Raw genomic sequence first — 18,091 nt, forward strand, 5'->3', positions numbered from 1 at the left:
TTAAACTTCATTCAAACGTTAAGCCATGGAGAAAGCAACAAAATAGACACTTCAGTTACCCATAAAGAACAGCACTTCTTTTGAACATAAAGTTCTCCACTTCCAGCTTTCCCTCATTACTAAAAGGCTGTTTCACAAATATCTTCCCTACTTTCCACTGGGTGCTACCTTGCACCATTCACATCTGGCTGTGGACCCAGGACACAGGTAATATGCTAGTGCCAGATCTCCTGCATCCCAAAGTCCATCAAACCATGGAAGATTCAAAAACACTCAAGTTGGTCCCTCACATTCCCCTCTGCTAGATTTAGAATAAAAAAATGCATTTGATGGGTAAAGCACGTGACACTGCCTACTCGCCAATGCTCACACACTAATTAGCACAGGTCGCACTGTGATGTTTTCCCTGCTAAATCCCACTCTTCTTAGTTAAATGGAGGATGGCACCTGCTTGCAGGATTTTTTTCTAAATCCTGTGTAGCAGTGGCAAAAAGAAACATCATCTTTCATATTCCTTAGAGTTTTGTCTCTCATTTAGATCAATGGGGACATCAGAGCAAGAGACACTTTTATGTCCCACTAAATCATGGCTGTCTGAGTAAAACTCCCAGGAATCGGGTGAGGTTAGAGAAGCCTGAGTTTGCAACCAGACGAACGCAGCAGGAAGCATGTAAAATAACATAAATTTATGGGGTGGGGAGGGAGGAGGGGATATTTTCTACAGCTCCTTCTTTGCAGTTACTGCTTTACATAAGAAATCATTCAGAAACAAATCAACGACAAGCCGGGGAGGTGGGGGAAGGGGAAATATGGTTGAGTTTATGCTGAACAGCTTGGCATCCATCAGGCCATATTAATCAAGTCAGCAAATTTCAGAACAAAACAAAAAGATACAAGTTTTGCTACTGTCCATGTTTGCCTGATGTAGGAGCCTTGCAATCCTCTCATCATTTGTTTTATGCTCACCACACAGCTGTAAATCTAGTCTTCTGTACAGCGGCTGACGTTAGGATGCTTATTGACTGTCTCTGTAATGGAAAAGGGATATCATACCATTTACTGCTTCGTGATCCTGTGACAGAAAAATAACCCAGAATCGCAGCAAGTATTCCTAAAGCATCAAGAGACCACCAGACAGCAAGGAACACTCCAAAAACACTTCTCCTTGCCCACTAATTCAATGCGATCCACTTTATTGCTCAATTAATACGTATCTGTTCTCTTCTGCGATGCAAAGCTACTTCCATCTTGCAACAATGCAAGATTGCACCTGCAATGACATTGCCTGATACCAGGTCACACTGCTGACAACACAACTCAGGGGGTTTCTACTGCTGACACCCTCCATTGCTCTCACCCAAACCATTTATCAGTACCGGGTAGTTGGTGCAACTTGTGAACAACCTGGAACAGAGATTCTTCCTCAGATCACAACACAAAAGTACTGCTAATACCAAGAGAGCCAGTAAATACTAATCCCAGTTGCTGCTCCTGAGCTGTGAACCGTAGAGATCATCTTCCACCTTCTGGGATACGCCTCCCTCCAGCCATCTCCTCTTGATGGCACATGCCAAAGCACAAATCTATTTCCAAGACCTTCCCCCAAATTCAAGCCTACCAAAATTTTAAGTGCAGATGACTCAGCAAAAAAGTGTCATTTGTAAAGCAGTTCTCATTTCTGTTGAGAAGGCCAAACAGCATCAATTTGAAAAGCTTGGGTCATATATGATCGGGGCTTCAAATATTTCTAATATTTAAGGATATTACTGGGACCTACCTTAAAAAAGAACTCTAATAACTGTCAGAAAGTGATCTATCAATAAGCCGATTTTCCTACTGATGCATTTCTAATGAATCATTCCCGACTATGATGCATCTGGAGCCATCTGAAGTCACGTCTCCAACTGAATGAGCACGGTAAAATAAAATACCAAAGATGTCAACCTAGATACAGAGAAAGATGAACAGGAAGACCTATCTGGAGGTAAACATGCATTAGAAAGATACCACTAAAGCAAACGTATCTGCTGCAGCAGACACAGATTCCTGCTGATGTTTTTAAAAATCACAGTTTTCAACAAGGCAGAGCAAAAGCTAACCTTACCCACATTGTGGCTTAAAGGCTGAAGCAAAACAGTCATGACAGTCATGCCATTTTCTTGGATGCACATTTTTGCATTGCATGAAACTGCCCAGGAAATTCCAACAGGTGCTTTTTTCCTCTGGGCCAGGGCTACGCCTTTTGCTCCAATGTGCTGCATACACAGAGCTTTTGCCTACAGATTCAATCACCTGTTCTTCAGATGGCAAATGTCCCAAAGCCATCTCACTTACCTCATGAAAATGCTCTGGGACCAATGAGGGTGTTTTCCAGACCAACCTGGGCACAGGGGAGGCTCAGGTACTGCTGAAGGCACTGGAGGGAGACTCCTTTGGAAGCTGTGTTGAGTCGGGAGTCCCAACCCGGCCCCAGCAAGAGCAGAGCTCATGCTGCATGGGGACGGCGGGCACGCACAGGAGGAATTTGGAGAGCTCCGGTCAACTGGTTCATGGCTTAGCACAGCGGGACATGCCAAAACCCCTAACCCCTCCACACACATTGCCAGGCAAGCCCTTGCTACGTGGACACAGCCTTAGACACCCTCTGGAGCTCATTTACACACCTTCCTGCCCCACGCCACCGTGACAGCAAGCAGAGCACACGCAACAGCTTACGTGCAAAGAAAGCATCTCTGCTTCATCTCTGTTGATGGTCCAAGAAAATTAGCACGTCAAATTTGAAGGTTTAAAACACAGTACAAGCTTCAAGCTTTCCCCTTCCGCCCCAGCAGGACCTGTCACTGCTTGCCAGAGGAAGCAGCGGCGCAGAGTAACGCAGAGACACAATAACAGCAGGCCAGATGTTTTGCAGACACAGGAACAAGTTAATTGGCCTGGCTGTAATGAGTGGCACGGGTGTGGGTTGTGCAGGATCATCCCAGACGGTGCTTGGGAGCACAGAGCATCACAGCGTGCTGCTAAGTTAGCACCATGCACCAATGGGCACAAGCAGGTGTCGGACTGGCTGCTCCTGCTGCCACAAAGCTCGGGAGCAGGACTCAGGTGCTGCAGCCCTGGCACGTGCGCTCAGGGTGACTGATGACCAGTGTGTCTACCCAATAGCTGCATCTTCATTAGCTCTGACACTGCACCATTACTCATTTTTGCAGAAATGCCCTTTCAGGCTGCTCAGCACAATTCTCCCGCACTGCATGAAGGTGACAGAAAGCCTGTCCCCTCTGCAGTTCTTAGATGTCTAGAGAAAAATTTGCCACAGAACGGGATGAATTTCCAAGGCCTACATAACACCCTGCATCTTTGGGGCTCCATGTTGCTCCCATATCTTATAAAGTGTCTTATAGAGATTGTGTCTTCTGTAATTCTAACAGTATTTAAACCAATATGTCAACTCCCTTAAGCATCTGAAGAATTTTACTAGCATAGGGCACTTCTTTGTATTATGTGCAATGCTGACCAAGGAGCAAAATCACTAACAGGAGACCTGCCAGACCCCTCTCCATCTTCTCTGCAAGATCGTTCACAAGGAAACACTCAGGAACGGGGCAGGCAGACACAGCCAGGCATGCACACGCGCATCTCTGGCTCCACAAGGCAGAAAGGAGAAACCAAAACCCACACGCAGGATGGAGGACGGCAGGGTAGACAGACTTTCGTAGTTCTGATTATGGAGACCACGCTTCTTCATTAAATAAGACCTCGATGACAGGTTTTCAAAGACTTCCACCTCTCCTATGAATTAACTGTCTAGACTTTTTCTTTTCCTTTTTTTTTTTTCTTCTCTCCTCTGAGCCCTCCATACTTTCCAAACCCATCTCTTGACGTCTAGTTATTTTGTATGACCACCAGCAAAGGAGCGATTACTAAATCCTGCTAACGTGCTTATCAAGACCTTATCCTTTCCTGACATTTCATTCTTGCATAAGGGTTGAAGGTTTGAATGTTTAAATAGGCAAATAGTCTTTGGATTAGTAGAATAAATGAATCTTGTCACTTACTGTCCTCAAAAATATTGTTAGTCTAGTGAAAGTGCTCAAACACTTGGGCATGGCTTTTACAGGATTTTGTAGATTTTCTATAAAATGTGGTTTAGCAGCAGAGAGTTCTACTTAATAAGCTCATACATTTTTAAATGACTGTCCCACAATGATATATGGAATTGCAACATTAAAGTAAAGGGTGCATAAGAGACAATTTGGTGTAGAATTTGTGCACATAAAGTGGAAATCTCCCAAAAAGTACTATCATATGGACTACTGTCTTACTAAGCTCTTCTATAAAGCTAATCTGGAGCAAGATACTTTGCTCCTTTGTGACATATCAATGTATGTCTCCCTCGGGACCAAACCTAGATATAGTTACCCTGGAAGTCTGCAGCAGAGCAGGGGCTCCAAGTCCAGCAGAAGCTCTGAGTGGGGGGAGGCTGCTCTCCTCTTAACTAAGGTATCAATTATTCAGGCGCCACAGGATGTCACGGAGCTGAATGCTGAATAAAGTTGAAACTGGCACAGAACAACTCAACAGGTTTTGAAAATGGCTGTCTGCAGCATTTTATAAAAAAATAAAAATAAATAAATAAAAACAGGGAAAAAACATACCCATCATCACATCAAAGAAACACACACCCTAACCTCCAACGGACTTCTGATGTAGCAAGCAGGCTGAAATGCAAAAATCTGCTCCCAACTTCACTGCTGAGCAGCCCCAGCGCTGCTCCTCCGGGAAGAAGGGTAGAGCAGGGCAGGAGCAAAGTCTGCAAAGACTCCGCGTTACAAACGTGTAAGTGCTCGGAGAGCGCGGGGTGAAAGGCAGCCGTGCAAAACTGCGAATTAGCAGCATGCATTATGACACTCTCTATTAGGGGCAACAGCTATTCATTAGATCGTGGAGAAGCAAAGCAGGACTGGCCTAATGAACCGGCGTGTAGTCCCAGGCAGATGTCAATGCTCCCTTCGAGGTCAGTGATGGGACCCTAGCACTGCCAAATAACAATTTATTCTATCTCTCTTATCTAATGTATAAGAGAGCCACTGCCTTGCATAATCAACAGACACAGCTATTTTGAAATCGGTGGAATGGCCTTTTCTCCCCCTTGATAACAGAGGGACCAGGTACTAATCTTATGGACAGGCACTTCTGGGTATGGGAACCCTTTCCACTTGTGTCAGAGGAGTTTCACCATCCAGTTCATAGCTCTGCTTAGGGCAGACTGGTATAAAGCTGTCCCAGCTGTAGCCATTACCTGCCAAACTTGAGGTGAAATCCTTAGTATACAACATTACCTAAGGAGCATCTTATCAAAATAGATCTAATGGGAATTCAAGATTTTGACACATCCTCTGTCTACTTTGGACAGTAAATAGGAAAAGTGGCTCACACTGGTGCAGTTTGGAATACCAAGAGGTGGAGTATGGCCATTGCTGTAATAGGTAGGATAGAAATGATGAACGACTTTATAGAGATTTATTTTCCTTCCTTCTTCTAAATAACAGATCCACACTGGCAACATTAAGTGTTTTTTTTCCACGGCACACATTTACGTAAGCGCTGTCAGAACTAGATCTCCTGCAGCACAGGGCTGTCGCGCACCCGGCCTGCCCGGCTCTCCTCCCCGGCAGCGGGGAAGGCCAACGGCAGCAGGAGCTCCCCAAGAGCAGGGTGCATCGACACCACGGCGCCCACACTCTGCAACCTGCGCGTGCGACCCCACGGCACGGACAAACCACCGAGTGCAACCCCACAGGGATCAAAAATGAAGAGTGGGGTTGAGAGTTCATTTCTGATCATATTTTAGTTTCCAGTACTAGATAGCTGAGTGCAAATAGCTAAGAGAGATTTCTGCCCTCTTAATGGTGGGGAACTTTGGGCACCTTACTTAAGATCATGTATCTACTTAGTGACAGCTCCCTTGGTTTTACTCCAGTGTTTTAGACAATGAGTCTGCAATAAATGGTGCAATAAGTACAAGAGAACAGCACAGACCACAACTGAAAAAAAAAATGAAATAAAACTCCACTAGGTCATAAGCTTCCCTGTATTTTACCAAAGCAGAGGAGGATACAGAAGAGGAGAAGCTGGGACTCAAAGTATATTTGGCATGGAAGAGATGGTTCATCCCACTTCGTCCAAGCACACAAATGGAAACAGCATCACCCTCCCTACGAGGCAGGTTAGGGAGGAGTTCAACCAGTACAGACAGTCAAGCAAGAGCCAAATGGTGAAGGGGTTGAAGAAAAGCTTTGTAATTTTTCCTGAAGAGCAAGAGCTGGCACAGTAGGGAATTTCAGACATGTCCTGCGAGCTGGGCATCCAGCCTCTTCTTGCTTAGCCTATTCAATGCCTGTAGACATCCAAATGACAACAGACACATGGCTATCTAGCACAGGCACTTCAGAAAGGTCTTTCACTATCACTTAAACCCGGAGAACATGACTTAAGGCTATAGATTAGCTGCTGCAGCATCTGAGAGACGAACAGGAGGGCCCAAAGGCTGACATACTTGCAGGCAGGCCCTTTCTCACACTGCCACCTACAACAAGCCTCAAAGGAGATTAATATATTCTGCAACTCAAGGCTGTAAATACAGAGTGACTTGCTATAGATTTATTTTTAGGAAGCAATGTCTATGATGTACTTGATATGAGTAGACCCAAAACAAAAGTATAAGCAGAAAGCTCAAAGCTTCATCTTGATGCAGCAGAGAACCTGGGAAGTAAATTTTTATATATCAGCAGTGCACTGATTGGATTGAATGATTTACTCACACCTGGGCTGCAAAGCTCAGTGTCTGCAATACAACACGTTGTAAATCACGCCGCGGTCTCCATCTGTCTACACACATGCAGTGTGCACACATGCATGCAGGCAGGTTCAGCCTTGCATGAGGTTCCCTAATCCTGACAAATATATTACTTTTCAGCTATTACTTACATATGTACTTCACTATCTGTGTGTCTGTCTCTAAATATCAGCATAAAAGCGAAAACTTTGCATTTGTTTCTGAACGAGTGACAAGCAATGCCACAGACTAAAGCTATTGGTTTCCAAAAAGCTTCATTCATTTTCCCCCCCGCTACAAAAATAAAGCCTCACCAGGAAGTTAATTGATCTTCATTTGGCTTTTGTAAAGATTATGAACGGGCTTAGAAGAAAGCAAGTGTTTAGACTGCTATATATCACAATGCTGCTTCCTAATCATGCTGCATTCATTGATTGCTTATTTTAGTTTGTATTTTGCTGATTCAGTTGCACATGTCTCCCTGCTAAGGAGGTTATCAATACCACATAAATTATGTCGACTCTATGAAGTACAGGGAAAAGCAAACCATTTTCTTTCATGCAAGCGTTCCTGAAGGGCCTAATACTGCCCAGCACAGTTAAATGCTCATACTTGCAGAACACAGGATTAACATAAATGCAGTGCTGATCATTAACACATTTTATGAAAAGACCCATTACAGTTCTAAAACTTTAAAAACCTCATTTCAGGGGGAAACATTTCAAAACAGCTACCTTGTTTCCAATGATTACTTTTCAGAAATTCTGTAGTCTACATTTTACAATCAGAGTATTTAAAACCTATATTGGAATTTACATAGATACATACATATAAGCACTTCTAAATGCACATTACTTACTCAGCAAGTTCTGACAAAAAAATAAAAAACGATTGCTTAGCAAAAATACAATGTGCAGATTAGGATTTATTTGTCCTTGTAATAAAGTTACTGGATTAGGACAAGTACAAAGGACATCCTACAAGTGTCTCGTTCACTTGCCAAGATCTCTCGAGGCACACAAGCCATTTCACACACATGAACAGAAACAGTCAGTGGGAGACAGGAGCCTAGAATTTACTAAAAAACCATGGTATGAGGACAGCGGGAAGGAGAAAGAAAGGGAAGTTGCATAATGAACTCCAGAATTAACTCAATGTACTTCCCCAGTATCACCCCTGCATACACGAATACACACGCTTTGTTTCCCTTGGAAGCCAAATTAAAAGAAACCTATCCAAAGCTTAATTTGCTTCATTTATTTTCACAAATGTGGCTTGGCCAGAAGTATTTACGATAACACAGGTATTTCTTTCATAGCTGGAGTTCAAAAGAGCACAAAAAGCAAGTTGTTAAATTACACTAATCCTCTACCAAAGCATGCATTTAATGCCAATGTTTACATTACTAAGTGTTTTTATAATACACTTTATAGTTATGTCTTCCCTGAAGCATCTTGCTCCCACCTCCTAAGGATAGGAAATAATTCTGTAGTCAGGAACTACTTGGGGAAAACTGACAATTAGTGGTATATGTTGCATGAAAAAAAAAATCTATATATATATATGCACTGCCTAAATATAAATTTATGGTCACAGAGTTTTCCCAGCACCAAGCAGAGCCCTGTGCTCATACGCCACAGGGTCTCCTCTTCAGATCTTCATTACCTTGCTGATAAAACAGAGGCCAAGCTGAGCTTCAGCTCCACAGTTGGGTTTGCAGGATTAACATCTGGAAAAGTAGCTTCCCCCTCCCTAAATTTCAGATCAGATACGGGACAAATTTGGCAAAACCCCATGCATTACTTTGGAAAGCTTAAGGAACATTTGCAGCCTGGTGAAACAGGAAGGCCCCAAACTGGACAGAGAACAGACACACCAGGCAGGACTGCGAGTGGGGCAGGAGAAGATACCCAGCAACCTACCTGGGAATAACAAAACTGATCTGCTTTTGGCGAGGCCTTTTCCGAGATGTTTCTCCCTTATGCTAGAACTTTGCAATCGACACCTCCTGCTCAATTTCTTCATTTGTTTTCCCAGAAAATCTTCCAAATATTGGAAAATACTCCTTTTTCCACATTAAAGCCATAAAAAGGCCCAGCCAGAGATTTTTTTCAAGCTGTGCTAGATCAGATCACAAATATCTAGCAGGAGAGAAGACGCACAACTCGCTGCGATTGTTGTTAGAGATGAAAGCATCTTTTGATACGCTCGCCCAGGCTGTTCTAACAGCATTTCAACCCCTCAGACCCTGCGCTGGTTTCTCTCCTTCTTACACTGCCTTGATTCCTCGCTAGGTTTTCCCATCGCTTATTTAAAGAAAATTACCATGTTCTGCCTCTCTTTTCCTTGCTATTATTTGTAGCAGAATTAAAAAAAAAAAAAAAAAACAACAGTCAGAAAAGGTAAAATGATGTACTGTGCTTAAAACTCTTTGGCCTCCTTTGTCTGCCATGAGCAGCAAAGTCAGCAAAGAAACAATCATGAGCCTCTCTTTCCCGGGAAATATCACTGCTGTAATTCACACAGAGTTCATGTTTTGTCTTTCAAGTGCTACCCTTCTCCTTCGACTCCTTTCATCATGTCTGGCTAAGCACCCTAGGGGAGGACACGACCAAGTATGTGCCATAATGTCACAAATGCACAACAAGGGAAGGGCTCCGGCTACTAAAAAACTTGAGGAGGCTACCACTAAAGATCTCCCTTCACTTGCCACAATATTATTTCTGGAGCTCAGCCACATTAACCAAAAATAATGTACCCATTGGAGGGAATAAAGGCAAAATGCTATCTTGCTAGAGGAAAAAAGGCTACAAGAAGTATCCCACAGGGCAGTCTCTTGTCCAAACCAGAAGACTTGCCAAGAACCCATCTCATTTCACTATCTTGGTGCCAGAGACAAAGCTGAGACTAAAGTACATGGAAAACCAGTCGCCCAGAGACTACCTTAAAGGTCTTCAAGGCCCATGCCCTTGGACAGCCCTGTTGTTTCCAAGACACATCCATCTTCACAGCTTTCCAAATATGTATTTAGCATAAAAATAAGATATAACAAGATCCTGCAACACCCCATTAACCAGACTGGATGTTTAGACCCAAAGGTACCTCCATGGTGAGAGGCAAGTGGCTCATGTAGAGATGGGGTAAGAGCCCCAGAAGAGAAGGGCCTCTTGCTGCAGCTTGCTCCTCAGCTCCAGCAACACATTCCCATACCCACTATGGTCATGCTGAGAGCCCTCCAAACAGCAGACAGGTCACCTCAGAGAAAATATTTTTTTTTTAAAAAAAGGGGGGACTTGGCTCCTTCTAAGCAAGTTGTCAAGAAATAATCCCTATCAGAAGCCTTCTTGCACTTCTAAAGCTCTTTCTAACCCACTACATATTTCAGCCAAGAGCCATGCCAGAGTTGCTGGTACAAAAAAGTAAGACCAGATGGTGCTGAGAAGCCCAATTACTCTCAGGCTCCCAAGGAAAGCAGCTATAGAGTATTAACAGGTGATTCAGTTTGGGATACACTTGAGTGTAATGACTCTGAGTCAACCCCCAAACTTGCCATGGGGGAAACCGGAGAGCAACTGGGTAGACCACTAGTTAATCCTCAGTAATTGCTTGCAGGGGATCATACAGCTATGCCCAGGACATTGCTCATAGGCCGTGTGGACCCACCTAGCAAATATAAAATTTTTACCAGTCCCATCCTGTGGAAAAACAAAAGCAGAACAATCTCACCCAACCTCTCCCCCAGCACTAACATTTGTCAATGCTTTGCCCAATTCATATATAGGAACCACGAGAGAGGCAGTGGAAGTAGATAGGGTTTCCTAGAATAAGAAGTCCTCAAAACCTCTGAGCAGCAAGCTGGGGAGGTAACCCATGGCTAGCACATTTTCCTCCTCATGTCCTATGCCTCCTGACAACTAGGAGTTTGCCTCCACAGCTGGCCCAAGCCCCTCAGCAGTATGAATACATCAGCTTCACCTGGTCGTTCTACAGTCCTAACAAAATTGCAGATATTATTTTTCTTAAGTCTACTCCATAATCCCTTAATGCCATAAAATACCACTGAATCAGAGCTCAGTAGGATTTCAGAAAGGAACAGAACTTTAAAGAGATAATGAGAACTCCACATTTATATTGAATAAGGTCAGAGAATGAGAACAGGGAAGAGAAAAATATACTAAATGGGCAGATTATTTCATAGTTTTCCTTAAGAAGATTTCTTCAATCTTCCTCTGAAGCATCTAGGGCTGATCAGCATCCACTGTCAGAGACTGAGGAGGGATGAGTTGGGCATCCAGGCTCACCCCACACAACAATCTTTCATCTTCCTGCTACGTGTAGGGGAGGATCCCCATTAAACCACATATCACAAAATAAGATTAGAGGTACACAAAACTGATCATCTAAGTGGAAAATGTTATCAGCCCCCTAGGATTCATTCAATCTGCATAGAAGTATGTTCCAATTTCAATAAAAGGAATAATATGCCTTCTTTTTCCTCTCTCCCCAATTCAGTCATCTTCCTTCACAAGCAAACAGAAGATACTGTGTGAGCTGATTAACAATAAAACTCACAGTTGATCAGCTTTCTCCTTCACCTTCATCCTTCTTTCAGGAAAGCACATAAGAAGAGCGTATCTGCAGCCTATTCTTCAGGTATCTATGCAGAAGTTCTGCACACCATGGGCAGCACTTTGAGTACATTTAATCTGAATGTATTAATCGTTTTAAAACTGCCTCTGCTTTTAAGAGGAGGAAAAACAAAGTCTCTCAAATAAACTGTGCTTTGTAACAAAAATGATGACAACGACAACTCAAAACACTGAAGGGATACACTACTGTTACCCCCAAATCAAGGCAAGGAACGTACCTTGTCCCGGGAAAGGCGTTACGTTCTCTTAAGGGCCTCCCCCTGCCCAACATCCCCTTGGACGGTTTTCTTCAGCAAACCTTGCCTGTCTCCTTTATATCCCCTCTGGACATGGTCTCAGAAACCCACCAGCTGGGACTCCTGATGCCTCCTCATCACCAACATCTGCCTGCAGTATCTCTCTGAGCTGGGACATCTGCTCCTCTGCATCCTCACAACTTCCAACCACAAGGAGCAGGGAGCCCAAACACAGAAGGATTACAAGATGTGCCCAACTCGCACTAACTAACTAAACTAAACTTGCCCCTAAACATCTGGTGCTCTCCTTTGCTTTGGCCATGGCCACAAAGAGGAGGCAGGTAACAGGACTGAAAGGTCCCACCCGGCATAGATCAGCCTTCAGGGCAGCAACACACATTCAGGTTTATACATCTCTTTACACAGAGAAAGTTAAAAGGGAAGAAAAGGAAAGCAGTACGTCAAAAGCAACCAAGCAGCAGGGCAGTACCTGCCTAGGAACAGGCTGAGTCCGTTGGCGTTCCAGACATTAAAGCCTTTCCCTGAACCAAATAAGCATCACTGCTATATTTAAAATGAATACGTGCTTTGTAATACTTATCAACTAGAGGGCTTTCAACAGTTTTTCTCCACTAATGCTGCAATTTCCAAGCCATTTAGGCTAATTTCCTTTGACTTGAATATATTTTAATCAGAGACCAGGATACTTGACTTAAATGGTTTGTATTAAACCCTTCATAAAATCAGCCATAAAATTACACGAGCAAAACAGAGAATGAAACTTCAAGTCAGGCATAGAAAAAGCTGAAACTTTCCATATTCTTCAACAAAAAAATCAAGCCTATATCATAACCAAACTGCCTTCTTACAATACCAAGACAACTGATTCCTAAAAAATGCAGCAGAAAAATAAATGTAAGAACTTCGGCAGTGTGTTTAAGTTATGCAACGGCAGTACCCCAAACTTTGTCCTCCAAAGTGTTAGCCAAGCTTCAAAATTACATATATTTAATAAATTGCTGCCCTCTCTTCCATCCTCCCATGAAATTACTCATATTTGCTCTAAAGAATAATACAATGCAACACTAAAAATGCCAGCATTAATCCTTAGCACCCCCGCCCCAAGATCAGAAAAAAAAATTAATTCTGAAACTAATTCTCACAAAGTAATGCAAGCTCTGCTAGAAGCCAGAGTTCTGAATAAAAAAAAATGAAAGTAGAAAGCTCAGATGCAGGTAACTGTTATAGAAGGTCTCACTCCGAGGATTTTTCATTGTAGGGGGATTTGCATATCATATAGCCAAAGGTACAATTTGTTCTTGCAGTTCATTTTGTCCGGACAAACCAAACCAGCAAAACTGGAGGCTGGGCTTCTAGTTCCTTTGAAAACTCATGCCAATATTTTTCTTGTCAGTGGCTGGAAGACTTGGGAAATATGAGCAGCTGTTTAGAATTCCTGCAGCATGCAGAGACGGGATGGAAGAGCAGCCCTCCATGCTCTCCTTTCCTTAACAACTTGGCAACACGCTGCAACCACGTAGCTGTGTCCTCTTGATGCCCCTTTCAGTGGTCTGCAGATCCCAAGCAACAGCTTTGTCACTGGCCTGGTGACACGGGCATTGCACACGTATCTTTCACAATCTACCTGTCTCACAGCTCACTTTATCGGAGCTTTTGCTCCGGCACTGGACAAATTGACACTTCCCTATTTCAAGGAACATTCTACTAGCCATATCTAAAATAAAGTTTCATAAAGATAAACTTACAGTACATCACTTCCCACACTCTTAGCAAAATCATCTCTGTCTATTCTTCTCCAGGGCTTAGCTTGTAAACAGGAGAGAAAAGATATGGCCGTCAGATCCACCAGGATCCCTTCAAGGGCTTTGGCACTTAGATGTCACTCCGGAGCAGTGTCACTCCTCCACAACACTCAGACTGATGGCACAGCCAGGACACTTCAGCATGGAGCTGTGGTGCTTGATCAGCCCAACCACAAGCAATGGCCTTTCTCATGGATATGGAGACCTCTCAGGAGCGGAGCTACAGAGGCGTTGGTGGCCCTGCAGCAGAAGGGACCTTACCTTCCAGGGGCATGGCTCTAGGGCACCCTAGATGTGACGTTCAGTTACACAGCAAGATCACATACTCAACCCACAACACAGACACACTAACCTGGCCCTGTTCTTCTCTCTCATCTTTAGCTGAAAAGTCTAAGTGGTCCTGCCCGCTTCCAAGTATCAACCCCTCCACATTCATTAATTCCAGTGCAAGATCACAAAATGATCCTACAAGGAGGACTCTGCTTGGAGGAGTATGAGGGGCAGCAGGAGAGACTAGAGATCCCTGGAAATCTTGCAGGGACACAAAGGACAGAGAAGAGGGGAAGGTTTCCTACTATAAAGTAGGAAACAACAAAGCCAGCAGCTCAGCGAACACCACTTTGCTGACTAGAGCAAATGTGAGCTGCTAATCACATTACCACCACCAAAAATAGCATATAGCATTAGAAGAGGGGAAAAAAAAAAAAAAGAAAACAGAAAAAAAAAGGCAAAGGAGTGGGAGAAAAGCAGAGTTTTTTTTCCCCCAATAAATTGACTTTTTGAATCTCAGTCTCAATTGAACTACATCGGTTGCTCATTACTGGAGATTGCCCTGTAGAGGACAAACAGGGAAGAGCAAACAGCATCAAACAGGAACACAAAAGCAATCATCACTTCTTGCTTTCAGATGATAACTGGGGTGCTGAATGTGTGAGCTTCTTTGCAGAGCAAGCAGTACTCACTTGGTTGGACGATAATCCGGGATGGAACGATCCAGTGAAATTTTCTCACTGAGGTAGGAGTTGTAGCCGTATTTCTCATGCGGTCCCTTAGCTCTTTCTTCCTCATCAGGGGACAGGGTGGCTGGAAGGCCACCTTTGCCACGTCCGCCATAGCCTTCAATGAGACCAAGAGACTTGGACAAACCTGAAGAGAAAGCAAGCCACCATCATGGTTAGAGTTCACCACTGCCATTTCAAAGTTATCAAAGAAACAAAGCTCAATCTCACAAGCCAGTAAGTTTTACTCTGGTTTTCTGAAAATATGTCAAATTCTAGATCTTTGGTCCAACGCAGGAAGGAAAACATTTCAAATTTTGGAATTCTTCATGGCTCAGGCATTTCATCCCCATTGAGCTCTGCCACCAGTACCCAACTACTAACCCATCCCTGGGATCTGTGTGTTTATTTAGTTGTTAGGAAGGTTATTTAGGTCTCCTTCTTATTCTTAGAGAGGTAATTACACACAAGGTTAGACGTCCCCAGGAGAAGGATTGGCTGAACACAGAATAAGAATAAAATACGGTTGCTTAACTGCTAAGTGAATGAATTTTTGCTCAGTATAAACAGTGAACAGCATACAAATGTTATGGATTGAAAAACAATTTCCCCTCAAAGCTTTCTTATCTTTTAACATATACCATTCCTAGACCTTTATCAAATGGAATTATTTATTTATATCTGCATAGCAAAAGGAAATAAGCGAAGTTCAAAATGAGCTGCACAAAAGGAGCTATGTTGATGACTTGCTGGTGGCTGGGGGAAGCAAAGCTTACGCTCATTTGTTATTTATTGCACAGAATACCCATAATTTTAATATTTTTCATTAGTAGAGATTCATACACTTCTTTGGTTCGAAAAGAAGAAATGTGATGACTTCGGTGTTTATTTTGAAACCATGACACCAGAATATATTCCTCTTTGCTTGATGTCATTCTGAGTGCAGACCTGACTCTTCAATGCTGGACCTCACGGTGACTCACACTAGCATTCATGTGTACAAAGGGACAAGCACCTTGAGGTTGATCCAAGAGCTCAATCCTACTCCCAAATTTCCTTGGGTTTCCAATGCCCTGGACATACTACTCCATCTGCTCACCTCCAAGACTTAGATTTTAATACATTTGTTTCTTAAAAAGTAGTGTTGTGAGGTAGTAACAAATCCATCTATGAATGTAAATCAGCATGAATCACTTTAACAGAAATTACTGCTGAGAGTTGATGGAGTCCCTCAGACTGCTCTGGGATTGATTACATTTAATCTGAGGACAAGAACTAATAGACCATACAGTGACAAGGGAATGGATTAGATACCTAGGTTGTCTTTTTCCATCTCCAGGCTCAGCAGTGGCTAGAGGAAGACATCAAGAAAGGCATGAAAGGTGAAATTTCCTGGTCTGGAAAAGGCCAGTGGATCGCTCTGCTAACTTCCTAATCCTAAATGACGCAGAGGATAAGGTTCAACTTGCTTATGAAGATGCAGCTTTCAACAGAACTAAAGTAATGTTTTTAAGAATACACTTTCAAAAAGATAGCTCACCAGAAACAGCTATTTTTGGATCCAAACTACATGTTTTCTCTTTGGGAGCAGCACACCTACAAGATGCACAGAATTCCTCAGGGTCCACCCCCTAGATCATGTCCTGGATCTCAAACTGAGAAACTCCATTTATGATTTTAATTCATTCTTCTTCACCCTCCCCATGAAAAGCCATTTGTAATGGCAGTTAAATTGTCTTGGTACCTAGCAGTGCTGTTTCTTGACCAGCAATGCTGTAGCACAGACTTACAGTACACTCCTCGGACACAGAACTGTGAACTTCCAAAGCTGGGTTATGGGTTTGCACTGGGAGAGGCTCCACAAGCAAGCTTAGAGCTCCCGGGTTCCTGGTGCTCAAATACCTACCCAGTCAGACGTCTAAGTTGTTAACATCAAAGCCTCTCTCATTCTGGTTAACACAGATCTACAAACAGAACCAGGTTGTTATCAACTCATTCTGAGCTTTTAACTGAGTCACCCAAGTTAGTACTTCTCCTAGAGCTCCTCCCTTGAAGTCAACAGGGAAAGACTCATCCCTTCAAGGCTAATTCATCCACCACAAGATCTGATTCAGTCTTCAGAGGTCCTTATCTCTCTCTTGACTAAGATAACTGAGCTTCCGGCTGCAGTATTTCTGCAAGTATCTGAAATTAGATGGGCACAATCTGGCACACAGCATTCAAAATACCAACACAAGCACCAGAAGGAGGTATAGCAGCACTTGCAGCACAGCAAACCCTAGTAGATCTGACCCAGTGCTAGCAGGCTAACAGGCTATATTGGAGATGGTGCGTGCTCAGTTTTCCCACCCATGCTGCTGAGACACCATCAGAGCAAATGCACAGATCCACCCTGGTGGAGATGCCCCAGCTATCCCCATAGAGAAGGCTGCACCAACTTCTAGGTCATCGCCAGATTAAACCTCATTGCCGACTGCAGAGGCACCAGTGAAATGCTGAGACATTATTTTATATTCAGCAGCTTCAACAAGCTTATAATGCCATAAACTGCTTTATCCCAAGACCATAAGCATTGCAACACACAGACATCAACATTACATTTATCTCTACTCACTAAATACATTGGCTGACATTTGCCTGCCCATGAATTTCTCACTGTTACATTCTCCTGTGTTAGTCCTCCTCCTCCTTCTCCTCTAAACCCTGCCTCAGGAAGTACAAATAAATCCGTGTCAACTCATTTAACCAAAAGAATCAATAAAGTCGATTGATTCACACACATCGGGCAGGGAACTTGCAGTGTCACCAGCATCTCTTTCAATGTCACCCTACTCGCAAAGGCAAAACCAGGCACGGGGGTGAAGCCTCCCAGGTGGGATGTGACAAGGAGGATCTCTGCAGTTATCTCCATGCTGGTTAAACATTTCCTCCTCCAGTTTTGGCTGTCAGAAAAGTTCATCAGTGCAGCTGCAGTGTCACTCTAGTTTGCATTAAAATCCATCCACGTGCACAGGATTGCAAACACTTTCCAAAGCCTCTGAAGAGCAAGATTGGATCTGGAATGGAGAAACGCAGGGAAGTGCAGACCAGGCGGTTAAAACCACACACTTAAGGTTTCTAGAGCTATACCCTCATCTTTTCTCCTATGCTACTTCACAGCCTACATGGAAACTCCCTGTGGGTCTGAGAGGCCAAGCAATCTCTCGCATGGTTCACACCGAACTACACGGGGAAAAATGCCTTCTCATGCCTGATCCTCCTGGGGTGCAACCACCAACAGCTGCTTTCCAGCGCAGCCTTTTGCTGTGGTTTCTCCAGCCCCTTATTAAGGATGAGCTTTTCTTGCACTGTCTTGCTGCTGCGGACCCATTCCTCTACCCAGCTCCTTATTAGCCTGCACATGTAGAATATCCTCACACATTTCAAACCTCCAGCCCTTTGTCATACCCATTTGAAACAGGCCCAGAGAGCCAAAAATTACACACGCACTGAGCAAGACGGTCTTTGCAATCTGCTTGTTTCCTTAAAGGACCGGGCTAGGAAGCAAAGC

General features: G+C 43.6%; 1 protein-coding gene across 1 annotated transcript in view; it reads right to left on the reverse strand.

The window, feature by feature from the left end:
• The window catches only part of GALNT17 (polypeptide N-acetylgalactosaminyltransferase 17), a 169,846-nt gene that overhangs the window by 114,497 nt on the left and 37,258 nt on the right, over window positions 1–18,091 (reverse strand). The window contains exon 2 of the mRNA XM_088530133.1: window positions 14,506–14,689. Coding sequence (XP_088386259.1) covers window positions 14,506–14,689 — 184 coding nt within the window. The remainder of the gene's footprint in view (window positions 1–14,505; window positions 14,690–18,091) is intronic.

This window comes from Tinamus guttatus, unplaced genomic scaffold (genome assembly GCF_059628265.1).
Source record: "Tinamus guttatus ecotype Peru unplaced genomic scaffold, ASM5962826v1 Tinamus_guttatus_pri_ptg000356l, whole genome shotgun sequence".
Classification (NCBI taxonomy): domain Eukaryota; kingdom Metazoa; phylum Chordata; class Aves; order Tinamiformes; family Tinamidae; genus Tinamus; species Tinamus guttatus.